At 57.7% G+C, this 21687-nt stretch overlaps 1 protein-coding gene across 1 annotated transcript in view; it reads right to left on the bottom strand.

Annotated features, from left to right (window-relative positions):
* The window catches only part of ADGRA2 (adhesion G protein-coupled receptor A2), a 32370-nt gene that overhangs the window by 8646 nt on the left and 2037 nt on the right, over positions 1-21687 (bottom strand). Inside the window, exons 2-7 of the mRNA XM_004598503.2 lie at positions 8063-8134; positions 1632-1703; positions 1318-1389; positions 1110-1181; positions 747-910; positions 153-366 (exon numbers count right to left, since the gene is read on the bottom strand). Of these exons, the coding sequence (XP_004598560.2) occupies positions 153-366; positions 747-910; positions 1110-1181; positions 1318-1389; positions 1632-1703; positions 8063-8134 (666 nt within the window). The remainder of the gene's footprint in view (positions 1-152; positions 367-746; positions 911-1109; positions 1182-1317; positions 1390-1631; positions 1704-8062; positions 8135-21687) is intronic.

The following is a 21687-nucleotide window of genomic DNA, read 5'->3' as shown; positions in this document are numbered from 1 at the left end:
ACCAGGCGCCTCACTGGCACCCTCAATCCACATCACTCAGTGGTCCATCCTGGATACCGCCTTGCTGAGCCCACACACCCCAACACAGCATGCACACGCACACAGGGCCCCCTGCACTGGCTGAGGAGGAGGAGGGGGCAGCCGGGCCACACCTGGTGATGAATGTGCAGTCATGGATGAGGCTGCCAGCCAGGTGCACGCCCGCCTGTTCGTCGCCCTCCACAGGGACCTGGTTGTGGTACCAGCGGATGCGGGTGTCGTTGCCCAGGTAGCTGGCCGAGCACTGAAAGGGCAGCCGGTCGCCCTGGAACACCACTTGGCGCAGGGATGGGATGAGGTGGTGGGTGTGCAGCTCCAGGGCCCCCTCTGTGGAGCCAGGGGAGGGGGACTGAGCATGAGTAAGATTCCAGAGGCGTGGCCCCAGGAAAGGAACAGCGGTCAGAAGTTAAACACCAAGGAGGCACAGGTGGTCCTAGGACAAAGCAAGGTCTCTCACCCCCTTCTCTCTCTTCACCCCCTCCTCTCTCTCTTCCCTTTCCTTCTCTCTCTAATCCCAACAGGGACCAGATGGGAACACAAACTAACAGCTCCCTAAAGGTTAGAGAAGCCATAGAAGGGAAAGGAAACAGGTCCAGTCCCCTAACCACATTCAGGACAGGAGCAGGTTCGGGTCTGGTGGCTTTGTTGCATGGATGGGGGGGGGAACTGGGGAGCAGCGGGGGGTGGGGCGGGTGGGAGTGCCTCACCGCAGCGCAGCTGGGCCTCCTGCAGGCCGCCCAGGGCCTGGGAGTGCAGGGCGCTGGGGTAAGCGCACAGCGTGCGCTCCGACAGCTGCACTGAGCGATTCCGGGCCCAGGGGAGCAGCCAGAGCAGGTGGCAGTCACAGGTCAGGAACTCGGTGCCCAAGTCCCTGCAGGGAGGGGCAGGAGGAGGTGAGAGGAGGGTGAGGGAATTGGAAAGGGTGAGCAGGTACAGGTAGGTATGGTGGGCAGCCCCCTCTGCCCACCATGAGACAACGGGACAACCAGAGAGCAGGACTCCGCCCACTACCAGGAGGTGACCGGCAAAGGCTCCCTCTAGGGCACGGGCAGGGCTCTGGGAAGACTTACACAAGTTTAAGGGCCGGCAGCTCATCAAAGACCCCAGGCTGCAGACTGGAAAAGATGTTTCCGGATATATTTCTGCAAGAGACAGACAGGGAGGAGGATGAGCGCAGGCCTTAGGGTCTCCCTGGGCCTGAGAAGGGGCGCACACCTCAGGCACCCACAGAGCTGTGCGGGACCCGCCTCCTTCCCCGCCCCAACCACCTCCACTCACAGCCGCTGAAGCCGAGGCAGGCCTTGGAAAGTCTCGAGGGAGAGACAACCGATCCGATTGTTGGAGAGATCCCTAGAGGGTCAGGCACAAACACAGCCTAAGGCACTCCAGGCACTAGGACCTGCAGGCGCGGGGCGTTAGGGGGGTGGGGGACCCACGGGGAGGACTGGGGCTTGCATGAGGGGGAGGAGCCTAAGGGGGATGGTTTCCAGAAGTGCCTTCTGATCCCACCCAGGGCTAGGAACAGGGAGGCGGGGCCAGAGAGAGAGGTGGGTGGGCAGGGAGCAGGGGCTTGGCCGGGAACTGCCACTCACAGGCGTCGCAGCTCGCCCAGGCCCAGGAAGGCGCCCGGCTGCACCGTACTGATAATGTTGTTCCTCAGGTCCCTAAGGGAGACAATGCACAGGCCTGGGACCACCCAGCCCCAGTCGCTGCTGCCCCTGGCAGGGTAGCTCTCACTGTCTTCCAGCCCGCCAGTATCAGATTCATGGAAAATCTGCTCAGCTCTACCCCGGCTAGGGAAGGGTGTGTTAAGCATGCCCCAAGACACAGTTCGCAGCCTCCCAGGTTCCCCTGGCAAGAGGGGAGAGGTAAGGTGGTCAGAAACACCTCAAAGAGGGTGGGGACTGAGGTGAAGTAGGTTAAGCCTCTGCCTGCAGTGCTGGCATCCCATTTGTATGTTGGTTCAAGTCCCAGCTTCTCCAGTTCTGACTCAGCTCCCTGCTGACGCACCAGGGAAGGCAGTAAAGGACTGCCCAAGTGCCTGGATCCCTATACCCACCAAGAGGAATCTGCTGGCTCCTGGTTCAGCCTGGCCCAGCCCTGGTGGTTGTGGAAATTTGGGGAGTGAACCAGCAGATGGAAGATCTCTCTGTCTCTCCGTCAATCTATGTAACTGTGATTTTAAAAGGACCCATTCCATAAGGCTCATGTCCTAACAGTCTCCTTCCTTGCGTGGCAGCCCAAGTCACCCAGGCCTGTTTGCAGAACAGGTGAGGGCAGGGGAGGGAGGCGTGGCCTGCAGAGGGCAGGGGACAGGCCCTGGGGACCCAGGTGAGTGCTGGCCCACCAGCATTCTTCCTTACCTCCCAACCTCTGTGCTGGGGCCCAGAGGGAGCAGTGAGTTGCCTGGGGTCACCCAGCCTTCCATGGCTCTCTGCTACCCGCTGCCCAGCCCAGCACAGCCCAGTCTGGCCCAGCCTTGTCCAAGGCCAAGGCGCAGTTCTTGGCTCTGTCCTGCCAAAACCTGGAGTATGGGCAGGAGGGGGTTAACAGACTAGCTCCCTGTAGCAGGGGAGGGAACAGGGTGTCCAGGCCTGGGAGGTGCGGCTGGCCATCCCACCAGGGGGCCTGTTTGTGTGCCAGTGGAGCCCCGCCCACGCCCTCACCCTTCCAGCTCTGCGGCACCCAGCCCAGCTGCCAGCTGCCTGAGAAAGGAAGGGGCCCAAGTCCCAGGGAAGGAATACCTGGTGCCCTAGGAGCCATGAGCACCCAAGGAGGACTGTGCCAGTGGCCAGGCCTGGCGTTGTGATTTCTGCCACCTCCACCCCCTCTGTCACCTGCACTGGCTCTCAGGGCCCCTGTCCCTCCGTGTGGCTGGTCCTGCTGGGGTCTGGCCATGTTCTCAGCGCTCTGCCTCCCACCCCATGCAGGGGGAGACACATTCCTCATTGTGTTGCTTCCCTTCATGGGCTGCCAAGGGCCAGGGCTGCAGCCTCCCCACCAGGCGGAGCCCCCACTCGCCTGCCCACGAATGCTCTGCAACCGGCTGTCCTTCTGCCCAAAACTGGAGTGCCCCTGCCTATAGCTGCCCCAGATGCCAAGGGGACATGCCACCCAGTGGTCACACCCTTTCACAGTGGTTACAGGAGTCACCCCAGAAGGCCTGGGGAGGGAGAATCCTGTAGGGCTGCTCCCCAGGGGCTGATCTGTGACAGCAAACAGGCCCGCTGTGGGATGTGTGGGAATGTGTGGGAAACCTGTGCCAGCTGCCCCTCCTTGGTAAGGGATCCACTGTGGGACCGGACCTGGAGGCGTCTTGGCTGGTACGGGCCTCACGCATGCTCTTCCTGACAAGGGCCCTGGACTCCCACCCCGAGCAACATGCCACAGTCAGCCTGTGCACACAGGGCCGTGCCACCCTGGGAAGCAGCACCTGCTCCAGCGGTGGGCAGCAGTGGGTGAGGTCTCCGCTTACAGGGGTCAGAGCTGTGGCATAGCGCATAAAGCCGCTACCTGCAGTGCTGGCATCCCAAATGGGTTCCACTTCCCATCCAGCTCCCTGCTGATGTGCCTGGGAAAGCAGCAGAGGATGGCCCAAAGCCTTGGGACCCTACACTCATGTGGGAGACCTGGAGGAGGCTTCTGGCTTTGGATCAGTTCAGCTCCAGCCACTGCAGTCATTTGTGGAGTGAACCAGCAGATGGAAGATCTCTTTCTTTTAAAGATTTCTTTCTTTTTATTTGGAAAGGCAGATTTACAGGTAGAAGGTGAGACAGAAAGATCTATTTGCTGGTTTGCTCTCCAAAACGCCATAATAGCCGGAGCTGGGCCTCTCTGAAGCCAGAAGCCAAAAGCTCCTTCTGGGTCTCCCATGTGGGCACAGGAGATCCTGGGGCCTGCACAAGAGACTGCATGGATGGACATGGCTGGACAAGCATGTCCCTCAGCACATGCTGTGGGATTCCCTGCCAGCGAGACAAGCCACCTCCTCCGATCTCGGACTGTGCCCCGCCAGAACCATGGGCCACACGGACCCCTTTCTCATCTCTTTCTAGTGGGAAACCAAAGCTCAACACCTGCTTCGCCAGAAAACTGAAGGCATTAGGAGTAAGCTTGCGAGCATGAAGACTGCCCCAAACTGAAAACTCTTTCCCTTTGAAGAGCAAGGAGGAGGAGGCACCTGTGGCCGCAGGCAGAGCTGCCACCTGGAGCACTCACCCCACACTGCAGCGCCAGCCACTTCAACACTCAGCTGCTCCACTTCCCACCCAGCTCTCTGCCAACGTGTCTGGCAAAGTGAGCAGAGGGTGGCCCAAGCCCTTGGAGCAGCCACTATCGCCCATGAGGGAGACCAGATGGAGCACCGGGTGCGTGTGTAGTACAGTGTGTGTGTATGTGTGTGGAGTGTGTGTAGCATTGCACGCGTGTATGTGTGGGTGTGCAGTGTGTTAGGGTAGCATGTGTACGTATGCATATGTGCAGAGTGTGTATATGTATGTGTGTGTAGTCATGCCCACATTCCCGCACAGTGAGCTGGCCCAGAGCTTCTCCCCTGCCCTGGCCCAACGTGGGCCTCCCTGCTTGTGGCTTTAAAACCAAATTATAGGTTGGAGGCTACGCAGCAGCCCTCCCTGGACCCTGCAAGACTTACAGGTTTGTGACAAAGCACAGGCTCACCAAGAAGGGGGGAGGGCCAGGATCCAGCCTTCCTCTGTCCCCTTCCTGCCTTCCTGGGGGCCCTCTTGTCCCTGATGTCACCCAATGAGGACTTACTGAGCCATGGGGCAGAGGGCTCCCATAGCCTCCAAGACACAGTTCCTGAATCCACCCGGCTGAGCTGCCTTCCCAGGACCCGGACAGGCCTCCTCCTGGCCGAGGCCAGCAGCCAGCAGCCAGCGGGGAGCAGACCTCGCCCTCGGCCCCGCCCCACAGATTAATGGAAGCCACCTGGTGTGGGAGACGGCCGCCACCCCACCCCCTTGCCACGGTTCCCAGGAGCATCTGCTTCTAATTAGCGCCCCAGCACCCACTGCATACCAGCCCCCCATATCTGCCCCCATCCCCGGAGCTCATTAATCTCATTAGGCAATGACAAATCATCCCCGGGGCGGCCCAGGCGCCCCTCCCCAGGCCTTTTTTGTGGCCCACAAGCCTCCAAGGACCCTGGGTCCATTCCCTGGAATGCATGAACACATACTGAGCTGTTCTGGGGCAGGCCCTGGGTTTAGAGACAGGGAGACCACTGTCCACTGCCCATGTCTCTCGGGGCCCATAACAACTCGCCTCTGCCCCCATTCTGCAGATGAAAAACCCAAGGCCCGCAGAGGCACCTGGAGGAAGAATGGCAGATGCATGTGGCGGGGGACTCTTTCAGAGTCTCTCACCCGGTTCATACCTTGGGCCACACTCCGGCCGTGACATGCTGTGCTCAGGGTAGATCCCTGGGCAAGAGCTTCTCGCAGTCCAGACCTGCCTGGGGTTTTCTCATCTGTCCCCCTAACATAGCCACTCAGGAACCACAGGCTCCCCTTAAGATCTCAGGTGGGGTCCCTCTGGCCTCCAGGCCCCACAGCTGCTTTACACTCCGTTTCTTTCAAAAGGCGTATAAAACTTCAGCACAGAGACGCCGGCCGGCTGGCCCTGGCTGCTGGCCACAGCACTGCGCCTTCCCTGGAGAGCCCCACCCCATCCGAGGCCCCCTTGTTTTCCTTCTCACCCAGCACCCCGAAGAGGGTGGAATTTTAAATGAAGATGCACAGCTCACCCCCCTTCCATCTCCCCGTTTTAGAGTGAAGAGACTGGGGTCCTACCCCTGGTGCCCTGTGTACTCTTGGCCTCATTCCCACCGCTCAGCCCTTCCTTGCCCAGCCTGCCTCCTCCCCCCAAACTCTCGCTGTGTTCCCTGCACCCCTGGAGCCCTTCCAGAAGCTCCCTCCTTCTCCATCCCACGTCCACAGCCCAGTCACCCCCACCGGGCCTGCTCCTTGTCCTCCCAGCACTAATGCCTCCAGCACAGGACACTGGTCTTATCAGTAGGTGACCCACCCCGAGGGCAGACACTAGCTTCTCTGAGTTCACTGCCAAGGCCGAGATCTGAGCCCAGCACAAGGGGGGTTGTACTGTGCCTGTGAAAAAAATGCACAGGCTGACTGGGAAGAGCAAGGGTTCGGGTTCAATGTTGAGAGTTTCGTTCTGAAAGGCAGAGAGAGAGAGAGACCAAACACCTGCAGCTGAGGCTGGATCAAGCTGCATGACCATGACTCCAGGAACCTAGAACTCAAGCTAGGCCTGCCATGGGAGTGACAGGATCTCAACGTCTTCAACAGGCACCTGCCGCCTCCCAGAGTCTCAGGAAGCAGAAAGCTGGAATTGGATACGGAGCTGGGATTCCTACCCAGGCACTGCAATGTGGTGTATCCTAAACGATGACATCACACCTGCCCCCACCCCACCGCCACCAAGGGCTGAGAATTCTGTCCTGGCTTTCTTTATTTTGTGCCAGGAGCATGACTCAGCGCCGGGTCGGACGCCACCCCTCACTGCTCTCTGACGCTTCTCCTGGGTTTCTGATGGCTTCCCAGGCTCCTGCATGAGATCGAAGGGAGCAGAGGCCGAGCGAGAGGGGGTGAGGTAGAATGGTGCAGCCAGTCCTTGAGGGCCTGGGGTTGGCCTCTCCAACAGGCCCTGGAAGGCCCACCTGGTCTCCATGAGGCCAAGCCTGGGGGTCTCCTCCAGAACAAATGCGGTCCCCCAGGCACACTCAAGCCGTATTTGGTGACACAGCCCTTCCTTCATGGCAAGCTGCAGCACACATGGCCAGACAGACTGGGGCTGGGAGCTGGGAGCTGGGTGCACACGGCACCCCTCCTGCCCGCCCCTCGCAGCTTGGCAGAATCCGCTTCACCCTTCTGCCTGGAGCTGGACCCTTCCCTGCCACCTCTCCCAGCCAGAACCCCAAGTTCTCTTCTGGCAGCCAGCTGCGGTTGGTGGGGCCAGGGAGCTCCATTTCCCAGTAGCACCCCCACCCAGCCTGGTCTCCCTGGGCTCTCTGCTGCTGGGCTCTCTGAGAGCAGGTGCATGCAAAGCCTTGAGAGGTGGGGATGGGGATGGTACCAGAGAGGACTAAGGGCCTTGCTGCAGGAAACGGAGAAAGCGCATCTACCAGGCTTGTCCCAGCCAATGGGCGGAGGGGACTTGCCTGTGCTGGGACCAGGCTGTTGTGCAGGACACAGTTCCCAGTGTGTGCCAGCTGGGTTCAGGCCGCTCACCCAGCTGGTTTGAGGGATCTGCCCTTATGGCCCAAGTCAGGCTCATTCAGCCTCTCCCTTCTCAAACCTTCTGGAACATTCCTGAGCCACAGAGACGTCCAAACAATTTACCATGACTGCCAGCTCCTCGCAGCTGACTGCTTCCTACAAGATGGCCCCAAGCACACACGTCTCCTCGCGGTTCCCGACTCTGGGGAAGGGGGTTCCTAGTTGGGGGGGTAGGGGGCCTTAGAGCCTCAGATCAGGGGCTGGCCTGCTTGGGCCCAAGGGCATCTATGGGGCAGGGTGCGGCGCTGCTACTGCACCCCTAAAGCAGGGTGGATGGGGAAGGCCAGTGAGTGAGCTGCCCTGCCACCCTCAGCCCAGAACTCTACCCCCTCCTCCTCCCTCCCACCTCCCCAGGACTTTGTTGATTTGTTTTGCCTTTGGCCTTTTTCCTGTTGGGCCCCAAGCTGGGAGCGGACAACTGCTCCAGGGCCCAGCCCTCCCAGTTAATTGCTCATTAGAGAGCGTTAATGAGCTTCCCAGCCCAAGCCCCACCCAGTCCAGCCCAGCTCCTCCTCTAACCCGCCCCACAAAACTCCTCTCTCCCACCCCCAGGTCAGCTCCTCCGCCCCCTGGGGGGGCAACCCCAGGACAGGTGTCTGTGCCTGAGACTCCACCCTGCTCAGCAGCCAGCCATCCTTCTCCTCGTCCTTCATCACCTGCCCTCCAGCCCCTGTGCCACTCCAGCTCCACCTAGCCCCAGCACTTACAGCTTCTCCAGCAGGGCCAGTCCCAAGAAGGAGCCGTTGCGGAGCCCGGTGATCTTGTTGTTGCTCAGGAGCCTGAAGGGAGAGCAAGAGAGGAGAGGAGGCGCTGGGTCTCTAGGGCAGCCGCAGCACCCCACCCCGCCAGCCCCTGACTCCAGGCCCAGGCGCGCAAGCTGAGCCACCCATCAGCGTCGCACCTGCTCTGTGTCTCCCCCACCTGGGAGAGCTGTGTGTGCAGGCAGGGTAGAGATACTGCCCTTGGAGTCTGAGGATGCCCATCCCACCCCCTGCCCCCGACTCAAGCGGGTCTTAGCGCCCAATGGCTCAACGGTGGCCGCTATGCTCCCCAACTCAGACCCCGCTGCAGCCTTGGCCTGTGCCCCTCTTCCCCCCTGCCCTCGCTGATCCCGTATGATTTAAAGGGAGGAGGATGGAGGATGACTCCTCTCCTCCCACCCACCCAGCCTTTCTCTGCCAAGACCCCCTACTGGGAGGGGGCGGTCTGGACCAGTCAAAGGGCTGGTCCTTCCAATTCATTGTCAATGAAAGTGCTTTAATGAGCTTGTCCGCTGTGCCCTGGCTAAACCCCAGGCCATCCTTGGCTCTAAGTAGTGGAGGTCAGACTTAGAAGGCCAGAGGAACAGACCTGGGGGCTGGCCCGGAAGAAGGGAGTGGGAAGGGATAGGATCAGGCCAAGAGAATTGCTAAGGTGTACACTGTTATCTTCGTAATTCAAGAAGTACACAGGGGTCAGCATGGTGGCTGGCCAGCTCTTCCTCCAGCTCTTCCTGCAGTGCTGGCGTCAGTATGCAGTCCTGGCTCCTCCACTTGTGAACTGGCTGCCTGCTGATGCTCCTGGGAAAGCAGGAGGATGGCGAAAGTGTGGACTCCTGACACTTACTTGGCAGACCCAGATGGAATTCCAGGCTCCTGGCTGTAGCTCAGCTCAGCTCTGGTGGTGTGGGCATTTGGGGAGTGAAGCAGTGGATGGAAGATCTTTCTCTTTGCCTGTCCTCCTCCCTGTAAATCTGCCTTCCCAATAAATAAATCTTTTAAAATGCATTTTTACTGGGAAGTCAGAAATACAGAGAGGAAGATCTTCTGTCTGCTGATTCATTCCCCAAGTGGCTGCAACAGCTGGAGCTGAATCAATCCAAAGCCAGGAGCCCCAAGCCTCTTCTGGGTCTCCCATACGGGTGCAGGGTCCCAAGGCTTTGGGCCGTCCTCAACTGCTTTCCCAGGCCACAAGCAGGGAGCCGGATGGGAAGCAAGGCTGACAGGATTAGAACCGGTGACCATATGTGATCCTGGCGCATGCAAGGTGAGGACTTTAGTGCTAGGCTACTGCCCAGGGCCCATAAACACATCTTTTTTTTTAAATTTAGGGAAAAAAAATACAACAACAACTTTAAAATAACAAAACAAAAGCTTAGGGGTCTGGTGTCTTTGTAGACAGGTCTTTCAAAAAATATTGAAAAACTCGTGAAAACTAAAAAGCATAGGATTTTTAAAAATTTTTATTTTTATTGGAAAGTCAGACTTACAGAAAGGAGGAGAGACAGAGAGGAAGATCTTCTGTCCGATGATTCACACCCTAAGTGGCGGCAATGGCTGGAGCTGAGCCAATCTGAAGCCAGGAACCAGGAGCTTTTTCAGGGTCTCCCACATGGGTGCAGGGTCCCAAGGCTTTGAGCCGTCCTTGACTACTTTCCCAGGCCACAAGCAGGGAGCTGGATGGGAAGCGGGGCTGCCGGGATATGAACCGGCGCTCATATGGGATGCTGGTGCTTTCAAGGCAAGAACTTTAACCGCCACACTATCGCGCCAGGCCTGGAATCTTTTTTAAAGACATTTTTATTTATTTGAAAGGCAGAATGAAAGAAAGCTCTTCCATCTACTGGTTCACTCCCCAAATGGCTGCGATGGCCAGGCCTGGGCCACAGTGACATCAGGAGGCTAGAACTCTATCCAGGAAAACAAACGAACAAACAAACAAAACAGAACTCCATCCAAGCACTTGGGCCATCCTCTGCTGCCGTTCCCAGGAGCATCAGCAGGGAGCTGGATGGGAAATCAGGTAGCTAGGACTTGAAGCGGAGCTCCGACATCAAATCCCAGCATCCCAAGTGGAGGGGACTCAGCCTACTGTGTCAATTTAATGATCATTTAAAAAAAAAAAAAAACCAAGGCCCTGCGCTGTGGCCTAGTGGCTGAAGTCCTTGCCTTGAACGTGCTGGGATCCCATATGGGTGCCAGTTTGATTCCTAGCAGCTCCACTTCCCATCCAGCTCCCTGCTTCCTGTGGTCTGGGAAGGCAGTCCAGGACGGCCCAAAGCCTTGGGACCCTGTACCAGCGTGGGAGACCTGGAGGAGGTTCCTGGCTCCTGGCTTCGGATTGGCTCAGCACCGGCCATTGTGCTCACTTGGGGAGTGAATCATCAGATGGAAGATCTTCCCCTGTGTCTCTCCTCCTTTCTCTATATATCTGACTTTGCAATAAAAATAAATAAATCTTTTTTTTAAAATTCCACAAAAAGTATCCTTTGCTGATAACTTCTGGCCCAGGAACTGATTTTGCTGACACATTTTATGTAACCCAGTGTACCCAACACACTTTCACTCCAAGATAAAAATTAGTTACTGAGATGTCCCCTCTTTATTCTTGTATACAACATGTATTTTTACACTCAACACATGGCAGTTTGGATAAGTAACACTGCAAACTCGAGTAGGTGGGGGGTGAGTAGGGCAAAGGATGGGAACTCAGCCCCCTTCCCCAGTCCAGGCAGGTGCCCGAGGGGCCTCTCACCCCGCAGCTGGCTCAGCCCTGTCCCAGCACTGTCAGCCCTCTCTTCGCTGAGCCCAGCCCTCCTGCTCCCCTCCCTCTCCACCTCTCTGAAGTGGTCTCTGTGTGCTCGGAGGATGGGCCAGGGCGGGGGTCGGGGTCAGCAGCAGCCCCCCACTTCCGGCCGGAGGATGGGCCAGGGCGGGGGTCGGGGTCAGCAGCAGCCCCCCACTTCCGGCCGGAGGATGGGCCAGGGCGGGGGTCGGGGTCAGCAGCAGCCCCCCACTTCCGGCCGGCCAGGCACTGCTTCCAGCCTGTCCCATCTGGAACTGAGCCTTCTTGGTGCTGCAGGGAACACGCCCAGATTCCCCAGGCCTCTCTCCAGGCATAGACCGAGCACCTACAACTGGGCTTTCTTTCATCCTTTGCAATCTAGGGTAACTGAAGGAGACTGACTGTAGAGCTAGACCAGGGCACCAGTGACGTCAGCTTTGCTCTCGCAGACGCCTCTGGGGCGCAGGGGCAAAGCGCACAGGACAAGTCTAAGTGTTCAAGTCCCTGCCTGCGACCTTCGTATCCTACTTGACGGTGCCAGGCTCCTGTGCCCACTGCTCTGCCTCTGATCCAGAGGACTGAAGAAGGACAGCTGCAGAGGACAGTCCAGCCTTTAGTCCCTGTCAACCAGTATGGAGCTCCTGGCCTGGCCCAGCCTGGCTGTCATGGGCACTGGGGAGTGAACTGGTACACAGAAAACCTCTCTCTGTGTCTCTGCCTTCCAAATAAAATAAAAAAGAATTTTTTTGTAAGATTTATTTATTTTTATTGGAAAGTCAGATATACAGAGAGGAGGAGAGACAGAAAGATCTTCTGTCCGATGATTCACTCCCCAAGTGAGCCGCAAAGGCCGGTGCTGCGCCAATCAGAAGCCAGGATCCAGGAACCTCTTTCAGGTCTCCCACATGGGTGCAGGGTCCCAAGGCTTTGGGCCGTCCTCAACTGCTTTCCCAGGCCACAAGCAGGGAGCTGGATGGAAAGTGGAGCTGCCGGGATTAGAACCGGCGCTCATATGGGATCCCGGCATGTTCAAGGCAAGGACTTTAGTTGCTAGGCCATGCTGCCGGGCCCATAAAAATATTTTTTTTTAAAAAAAGGAAGTACATGGGTTTGTTTTACAGACCAGAAACACACATAGACACCTTCCATCTGTGGGTCCGTTTCCCAAAGGAACCCAGAGCCTTGGGCTGTCATCTGCTGCTTTCCCAGGTACAATTACAGGAAGCTGGATCAGCCTGGACTTCAACTGGTACTCTAATACAGTATGTTGGTGTCACAGGCAACGGCTGATTAGCCCGCTGTGCCACAAGGCCAGCCCCCCATTGTTTTCTATTAGAGTGTGTGTGTGTGTGTGTGTGTGTGTGTGTATGTGCGTGCGCTTCTGTACACTTTAATTTAGTTGAGATGCAGCATGACAGAGCTCCCATCTCGTGAATCACTTGTTAAATGCCCGCCATAACCAGGCCTCGCCTGGGCTGGACTGGGCGGAAGCCAGGAGCTGAGAACAAAAATCCAGATTTCCCCTGTGGGTGGAGAGACCAAGCACCTGAGCCACCTCGGGTGGTCCTCAGGGTGCGCATTTGCAGGATGCTGGAGTAGGGAGTGGAGCGGGGAACTGGACCCAAGCACTGTGATGTCCTCCTTGGATGTCTCGGCCAGGCCCAGGGCTCACGCTGGCTCTGGCCTTTGCAGGGGAAGGTGGGGAACAGTAGGAACGAGGCTACTGCCGGCATAGATGTAAATATGCGCACGCACGCACACAGGCAGGCTGCTGCACACACTTTATCCTACAGGAAGTTGAACACAGTCCTCAAGACTGTCTCCTGGGACAAGCGTACCTGGGGAACCCAGGCCTGCCCTTCTAGGCAGCATGGACCCCCTTCAGTGCCACACCGTTCCCATTCTCTGGTCCTCCCTCCCCACCCTGCCCCACAATGTGACCATGACCGCGATCTGGGGTGGGGCTCCTCCACAGGCATCCTCATCCCGCACCTCTCAGCCTGGCCTGGAAGCCTCCTCCCCTCTCCAGCTCCTGCTCCCCCACCCATACCCTCAATTCTCCCCACAGGAAGAGATGGGCTAGTCCCTGGAGCCCCTTGCTTTCTGGAGTTTGGCCACAGAAGAGGCACGCAGCGTCCTTTCCTGTATCCCTCCTTCTCTCTCCCCCTCCCATTTGGGGCCCTCTTGGGGGAAGAGAGGCCAGTGGAGTCACCACTAAGGGGGTTGGAGGCCAAACAGTGAGCGAGCAAGCGAGCAGCTGGCTTCCATGGCGAGGCCCTGTGGCCTCTGGGTAGCCACAGGAACTTGTCAGACACAGCCCGACATCAAAGATGGCCCCGCAGGAGTGCCTGTGGGCACTGCCCTGCAGGGCACCGAGCCAGCACACGCCTCAACTCCACAATTGTCACATACACACTGCAGGGCAGGTCACACACACAGGATTCACCTCACCCCCTATCCCACCCTCCCTCCCCCCAAAAAAACAAAACCCTGACAAAACCCAGGTCTGGGCTGGGGATGCCTGGGACTCCCAGCTGCTGCACTTGCTGCTGGCAGCTCCGTGGCGTCTCAGCGAGTGGAAGGGGTGATCTGATAGTTGATACCCAAGAACTCGGGGCTTCCAGCCCACCCAGAGCCACTCAGGTGAGACTGATCACCCAGCCCATTCACAGACTCGGCACCCAGGGCCACGGGGACATTCGAACCATCACGGTCATTTTTAGAACGCAAATGCAGGGTAGGTGTTTAGCCTAACAGTGTACTGGTTTGGGTTAGATTCCTGGCACTGTTCCACAAGCCAACTCCCAAGGGACTGTGTCCTTGCCACTCACAGGGACCACCTGGGTTGAGATCTCGGCTCTGGCCCCCCAACCCAGGGCTGTTCCCTTCTTTCTTCTTCTTTTTTTAAGATGTTTAAATTTTTATCAGGAAGTCTGAATTACAGAGAGAAGGAGAGACACAGGAAGATCTTCTATGAGCTAGTTCACTCCCCAAGCAGCTACAATAGCCGAAGCTGAGCCAATCTGAAGCAAGGGGCTAGGGTCTCACACACGGTTGGAGGGTCCCAAGGCTTTGGGTTGTCCTCTGCTGCTTTCCTAGGCGACAAGCAGAGAGCTGGATGGGAAGTAGAGAAGCCAGGATTAGAATGGTGCCATGTGGGATGCTGGCAGATGCAAGGTGAGGACTTTAGCCACTAGGCTGCCACACCAGGCCCACCCACAGCTGTTTCTGAGCCCTTGGCAAGTGAACCACCAGATATGGGTTTTAGCTACCTCTTTGTGTCTCTGCTTTTCAAATGAGTAGCTTTGGGCCTGGCACGATAGAATATTGGTGAAAGTCCTCGACTTGTACGCGGTTCGTATCCCGGCGGCCCTGCTTCCCAGCCAGCTCCCTGCTTGTGGCCTGGGAGGGCACTCGAGGATGGCCCAAAGCCTTGGGACCCTGCACCCGCGTGGGAGACCTGAAGAAGCTCCTGGCTCCTGTCTTTGGATTGGTTCAGCTCCATCTGTTGCGGTCACTTGGGGAGTGAACCGTCGGACGAAAGATCTTCCTCTGTGTCTTTCCTTCTTTCTGTATATCTGACTTTCCAATAAAAATAAATAAATCTTTTTTAAAAAATGAAATGAGTAGCTTTTAAAAAGGGAGGGAGGAGCAGTGCCGTGGCACAGTACGCTAAGCCTCTGCCTGCTGCATTGGCATGCCATATGGGTGCCAGCTTGAGTCCCAGCTGCTACATTTAGATTTAGCTCCCTACTTGTGGCCTATGAAGGCAGTGGAGGACGGCCCAAAGCCTTGGGACTCTGCACCCTCGTGGGAGACCCAGAAGAATCTCCTGGCTGCTAGCTTCCAACCAGCCCATTTCTAGCATTTGCGACCATTTGGGGAGTGAACCAGTGGATGGAATACCTCTCTCCTTCTCTCTCTCTCTTTCTGTGTAACTCTGCCTTTCAAACAAAAATAAATAAAACTTTAAAATATATATAAAAATATATAAGCTGCAGAAGCAGAATCACACTGATGCTTAATGGCGCAGCTACCAAGTGCCGTGCTTTGGGCCAGCTGTGAGGACCAAGGATATGGTCCCTGGGGCTCCAGCAAACACCTGCCTTAGGTAGAGGGTGGATGGACCCCAGCTCCGGAGGTGAGAATGCCTGCTCTCCGTGTCTGCTCACAAATGGCTTGCCCGCTCCTGGCCTCCCAGCCTCACCCTTTCCCCCCCGCTGGGAGTCTGTTTGGTCAGCCTCAACTGGTAATAGGATTTCAAAGTGATGGTGGAAAATCCGAGTTAGAAAAGAATGCACTGTTTCCATGCACCTCGTGAAATCCTCCTTCCGTAGGAGTCGAGAAAGACACGGGGCACGGGGTGGGAGTGGGAGAACTTCCAGCCCCCAGCTGCACAGGGCGGGTCACGTCCTGCCACAGCCCACTGCCCCTGAACCCAGTCTGGATGCTGGGCTGCACAGGCAGAGTTGGAGGCCAGCCAAGGTCACATGGGAAGCAAGCGAAGTCTCCGTGTCTCCCTTTTCTAACTGGCAGCCACCTTGCAGAGCGAGGGAGAGGAGCGATGAGAAGAAACTGGGGTGTGGATGTCCCCATGTTCCCCGACTTGAGAGAGCCTCTGTTGCTTTGACATCTAATCTGGAGGCAAAAGTCCAAGGAAGAGGGAGGCAGGTGTCTGATGGAGTGCTCAGCGTGCCTCAGCAGGGATCTGGGAGTGACAGCCCCCCCGCTAGGTGCACAAGCAGTAGAGCCTGCTATGATCACCACACCTGGCAGCATCCATTCATCCATGAAACCCACCTCAATGCCCACAGTGTGCCAGGCCTGTGGAACACCTCAACACCGCAAGCGGAACTGATATGCAGGGGCCAGCATTGTGGCATGGTGGGTTAAGCTGCTGCCTGTGGTGCCAGCGTCCCATATGGGCATTGGTTCAAGTTCCGGCTGTTCCACTTCTGAGTCAAGTCCCTGTTAATATCCCTGGGAAAGCAGCAGAAGATGGCCCATGTGCTTGGGCCCCTGCTATCCATCTGGGGAAACGCAGATGAACTTCCTGGCTCCTGGCTTCAGCCTGGCCTACCCCTGGCTACTGCAAGCATTTGGGGAGCAAACCAGTGGATGGAAGATCGCTCTTATTCAGCCTTTCAAATGCATGATCTATTTTAAAGCGCATGCAGTGTCTGCATGTTTCTGTAGAGGTAAAGGGTGCACATTTGGCAAGGTGGGGTCCTGGTGTCTATGTGTGCACAGCGCTACCTGATGGGTGGAAGCCATCCTGCAATGCCCCTCCAACACTTCCACTGCGTGGCTGAAAGCTCCAAGCACTGCTGACAAAAACAACTTCCTTCCAACTATAAATGGGGGCAGGGGCACAGCAAGCAGCATTGTGGCATAGTCGGCAAAGCTTATGCCTGCGGCATCAGCATCCCATATGGGTGTTGGTTCTAGTCCCAGCCGCTCCATGTTTAATCCAGCTCCCCACTTATGGCCTGGGAAAACTGCAGAGGATGGCTTAAGTACTTGGGCCCTGGTACCCATATGGGTGACCCCGAGTTCCAGCTTCCTGGTTTGACCAGCTCAGCTCTGGCCACTGTGTCCATATGGGGAGTGAGCCAGGAAAAAGGAAGAGCTCTCTCTTGGGGCTGGCACCATGGCCCAACAGGCTAATCCTCCACCGTCAAGCACCAGCATCCCATATGGGCGTTGGTTCGTGTCCTGGCTGCTTCAGTTCCCATCCAGCTCCCTGCTAAATGCACCTGGGAAAGTAGCAGAGGACGGCCCACCGCCTGTGACCCTGCACTCATGTGGGAGATCTGGAGGAAGCTTCTGGCTCCCAACTTCGGATCAGCTCAGCTCCGACTGTCGCAGCCATTTGGGGAGTGAAACAGCAGATGGAAGATCTTTCCCTCTGTCCACTCTGTAAATGTGCCTTTCAAATAAAAAATAAATCTTCTTTTTAAAAAACAAAACGCCTCTCACTCTACCTTTCAAATAAATAAATCTATATATACCTATTTATACATAAACAGGATGGGTCTATATCAATCATTTACACCAAAGTATGAATTAGCCACCCCCAGTCTCTCTTCTTTAGTTCCTTTAAAAAAGATTTATTTATTTTTATTGGAAAGTTAGATTTATACAAAAGAGAGACAGAAAGATCTTCCATCCACTACTTCACTCCCCAAATGGCGGTGACAGTTGGAATTGAACAAATCCAAAGTCAGAAGCTTCCTCCGAGTCTCCCACATGGGTGCAGGGTCCCAAGGCTTTGGGCCATCCTCCACTGCTTTCCCAGGCCATAAGCGGGAACCAGGAGGCAAGTGGAGCAGCCTGGATTGGAACCAGCGCCCAGATGGATTCCTCATGCTTGCAGGGGGGGGAGGAAGAGCCTGTTGCGTCACCGTGCTGGCCCCTCCCTCGTCCCTTTTGCGCTCTGATCCTGTCCCAGCCCTTCAGCCCCCTCAGGGCATCGCCCAGCTGTTGCCTTCCTGCAGAGACTGCTATGCCCAGCACTTACGGGCAGGACGAGAGCAAGGACGGAGCCCAGACAAGTTCACAGTCCAGCCAGTCGGAGGCTCTCGGGGTTCAGGGGGCAGTTCTCACCCATGTCCAGTTCCCCCGTCTGTGCCCGCCCTCTCTTCCCACACCTGCGAAGGAGCACCCATGCCTCTCCCAGCTAACGGGCTGCCCAGCATAGCCCTCTGGACTGCTGCTGCTGTGCCACAGCGGGCATCTGAGCGTGGGAGGAGGCACAATCCCGCCGCACTCCTGACCCCTGACCAGGTCTCCTTTCCTCTGCTGGGTGCCTCACCAGCACCGAGCAGACCTGCGCCTGTTGGGCTGTTGTGGCTGGGAGCATGGAGATGGGTACAGGGAGATCAGTACTGTGGTGGCTCAGTTCTGGCCGGGGACGCGGCTTCTGATTGCTCGGTGTGGAGAGAGACCCTGAATCGTTGGGGAGGGTGTGTGTGTGGGGGGGGGGGGTGCGGCACCTGTTAACCCGCTTGGCTGTGTCTTCCAATCCAGCTCTTGTAATACACCATGTCCACCGTGTATCTCATGTTTAACGACAGGCAGAGGTCCATGGGTGCACTCCTCAGATGCCCAGACAGTAGGGGGCAGAGGTCGAAGGCAGGAAATAGAAGCCGGACCTGTCTCCCAGGGCAGGTTTGAGTGGGAAGCTGCAAGCCGGAGTGAACCAGGCACTGCAACCCAGGTATGCTGGGTCCCGCACGGGACCTAACGCCCACCGGCCCGGACACGGGGCCGTGGCGTCTCTCCTCCTGCTGACTTACTCCGCAGTGCCTGAGCTACTCAGGTGGAGGAAAGGGCGTGCTGTGCGCGGGGTTCCCGCCCCACTCTCCCACCCGCTGGCTCCCACCGCCACGTGCGCCTGTTTTTCCATCAGCGGCCTGAGGGGGAGGTTGGGGGGCAGGTGGAACGTGGGCGGGGTCACTGTGGGGGTGGGGGACCCAGCTCTCCCCGGCACGCGATACAGGGACCCCTGTGGTCGGCCTGGCATTCCACTCTCCCTTCTCCTCTTAGGCGGCCAGGGCGCACTGGCAGGGGGGAGCGGAACAGGGAGAGAGGGACTTGGTCTTTCCAGCTGGGAGATGTCTGGCCCCTGGGCTACTTCCTTCTCCTCCTCCTCCTCCTCCTCCTCATTCCCCCACTCCGGCACACTCTTTCGTGCCCTCACCTGGCCCCATCCATCTTACACACACACACACACACACACACACTCCTCTTCCTCCCCATCTCTCTGGTGGAGCAGGGAGACGGGCTGGGTGAGCCGGGGGTGGGAGAGGAGCCTTAAGAGGCTGCCCAACTTCGTACTCTTCGCAAGGGCCTCTGCGCTGTGCCCTTCCCCTCCCCCAACTGCTGAGGAATGTTCTGGAGTTTGGGAAGGATGCCCCCCCACCCCCACCAGCAGGGAGGAAGGGGAGGAGGCAGCCTCGTCCTGTCTGTGTCTAGGCCCTAGATAGAACAGAGCCAGGTCCGCGCTGGGGCAATGAAAATAAACAGCCCCTCGCTGCAGCCCTTTGCAGCGGTCACCACCGGATTTTCCTTCTGTTCCATCAGCCCTGGGCCATTTCCCTCCCTCCCCCCTTCCCTCCCTCTCTCCCCTTCCCAGGGCACGCTCCAGCTGCACCCCAGGAGGCCCGGAGTGTCCGCCCCAGCTGACCAGCTCTGTGCCTCTCTGGGCTTCGGGGTGTGGATGCAGCCGCGGTAAGCAGCAGTGGCTGGAACATGGATCCCACCCCCCTGCAAGAAAGGAAGAAAGGATTCTTATCCCAATGACTCCCAAGTGGGATAAACTTAGAAATACTCTTTCCCTTTTAAAAACATGACCCCAAATTGAAGGGTCAATTTATGGTTAGGTTCAAATTACCTAAGCAGGACCAGCACCTTTGGGGAGGGGGTGGAATTCTCAGACCCACCTCAGGACCAGGGATTGGCACTCCCTCGACCATCCCAGAGCGTGACCTGCAGTGGCACTTTCCCCAGGACATGGGCTGGCTGGGTGCAAGCTCCTGGGAGCTGCCTTAGCTCAAGACATGGAACTTGGGGGGACCTTATCTGTCTCATCTATCTCTTTGCTGCCCCAAGGACTCACCAGGGGGCCCTAGGCTTTGTCCAGTACTCTCCCCAAGGGGATCCGGGCCTGAGCTTTATGCACAAGAGAGTCCCCCAAAACGGAGACCCCAAGACCCTAGGGAGGGGATGACAGCGTCCCTGGGACCCCCAGGGGTGGGAAGGGGGTTCCAGCTCCACTAGAAGGTTGGGGAGGGTTTTCTCCTGAGTCTCTCACTCCAGTCTGAGGGTCTGGGCGCCCACTTGGGGGTACTGCCTCTGACAGCCTGGCCTGCCCCTTGCCAACTCCCCCGTCGGTCTTTCCAGCTCCTCGGCGATCCGTCCATCTTGGCGCCTCCTCCCTCTGCTCTTTTTCCTCCTTTCTCGTCCCTCCCGCCCCCTCCCCCTCCTCTCTCACAAAAGCTCTCTGTACACAGCCACTTCCTCTGGCTGCTGTCTCTTCGCCCAGACCTTATGAGAACCATATGGGGGAGAAAAGGGTGGTGGAAGGGGAGGGGGTGGGAAAGCTGGTGAGGCCCGCCCCTCTGCAGCTGGCAGTGGGGCACCCGGCACCCCCAGCTCGCCTCACTGGGTCCTGCTCCCCTGCCTACTCTCAGGCCCCAGCATCTAGCCACCCCACGCAGGAGAAGCATGTAGTGGGGGGGGCACCCCCGGGAAGACTCCGGCTGCGGCTCAGCCAGAAGAGGGTGTGCCGGCTCTGGGGGAAGGGGGGAGTGTCCTGTCCCAGGCCTGCCCCCTCCTCACTCAGTCTGGAATGTTCCCAGGTCAAAAGGGCTTGGGTCCTGCTAGGAAGCAACCAGGTTTTACTTCTTTTTAAGCGGCTTTTTGTGTGTGCCTCATGGGGTTCAGGTCCAGTCAGGTGAACTGCAGAGCCTCACCTGAGCCACCCACCCGTGACTGCCCACGGTGGCCCCCAGCTGCCTCTCTGGGTCTCAGTTTGCTCAACTGCCCAGAGGAGAAGTGGTGCTGGATTCAACTCATCTCCCAGACCCCTCTGGGCCCAGGAATTTATGGCATTGCTAGGGTCTTCGGAGGGAGGGGCTGTTCAGCTGTTCTTAAAGGTTTCCTTCTGGAAGGATCTTTTCATGGCCTTAGCCTCACAGCCAACTCTCTCCCAGCGGAGGGATGGCTGTCCCAGGCCTGGGTGAAGGCCCCCTTGCTGACACCCTGGGGAGGAGTGCGGGGAGGGGAGGCTTGCTTGCCCACTTGGAGAGGCAATGGCAGGGGTGCAGGGATGCTGGGGTCCACAGCTGCAGGCTAGGGGTGGAGCAGGCTGGGGGCCAGGAAGGAAGGCAAACCCTCTGCTTTCCTGGAAGTCTGCAATGAAAGTCCCTGGTTGGGTTGGGGAGAAGAGGGCATGGCATCCACAAAAACAGAAGGCAGAAGCTGAGCTGACAGGGCGGAGGCGGGCCAGGGATTTTTCCAAGAGTATCTACCACATGGCCTCTGAGCTCCCGGGTGGAGAAATGGCCCTAACCTGGGGCCACAGTCCCCAGGGCGCTGTATCTGCCAGGCTGCCCAAAGACAGGCCTGGGGCAGGGGAGGGTGCTGGGAAAAAGGCATCTTCAATAGCAGAGGGAGGATTACTGCACAATGCCACAACCACTGGCCTCAAGACCTATGGGTTTGGTCCAGGTGACACACACTAAAGGGCGAAAGTATGTGTGTGTGTGTGTGGGGGGGTATTCCATGTGCAGAAACAAAGGAGAGGAAGAAGGCATGTAGGAGCAGAGCAGGCTGCCCATCCACAAGATCTGCAGGCTCAAAACTCATGCTGTACCCCCACGCTGCAGGGCAGGAGGCATCCGAGTCCCCCCCATCCCACACACGCACACCACGGAGTCCACCCTGGCCCACTGCGCCCGTGTTCACGCAGGTTCAGGGGGAGGGCTGTGCCACAGGAAGATCCCTTGAGCCAGCTGGGTTGGTGGCCTGGAAGTGTGTGTGTGTGTGTGTGTGTGTGTGTGTGTTGGGGGACTTTTCCTCTGGGGAAGATCTGGAATGGGAAGAGGAGCAGGTGGGAGTCGCGTCCGTGGCCGCTGTGTCACCCCAGTATTCTCCGGGAGAGCCTTTCCCCACGTTCTCCTGGGGGGAATTAACCAAGGCTGGAAGCGTTAGTCGTGGACCGACTCTAACGTGTAGGACAGAGCCACCTTTCACGATACCCCTCCTCTCTCTTTTGGTATGTCAG

This window comes from Ochotona princeps, chromosome 11, assembly GCF_030435755.1.
Source record: "Ochotona princeps isolate mOchPri1 chromosome 11, mOchPri1.hap1, whole genome shotgun sequence".
In the NCBI taxonomy this organism is placed as follows: domain Eukaryota; kingdom Metazoa; phylum Chordata; class Mammalia; order Lagomorpha; family Ochotonidae; genus Ochotona; species Ochotona princeps.
Note: the sequence above shows the minus strand (reverse complement) of the source record. Positions and strands in the feature narration are given on the sequence as shown.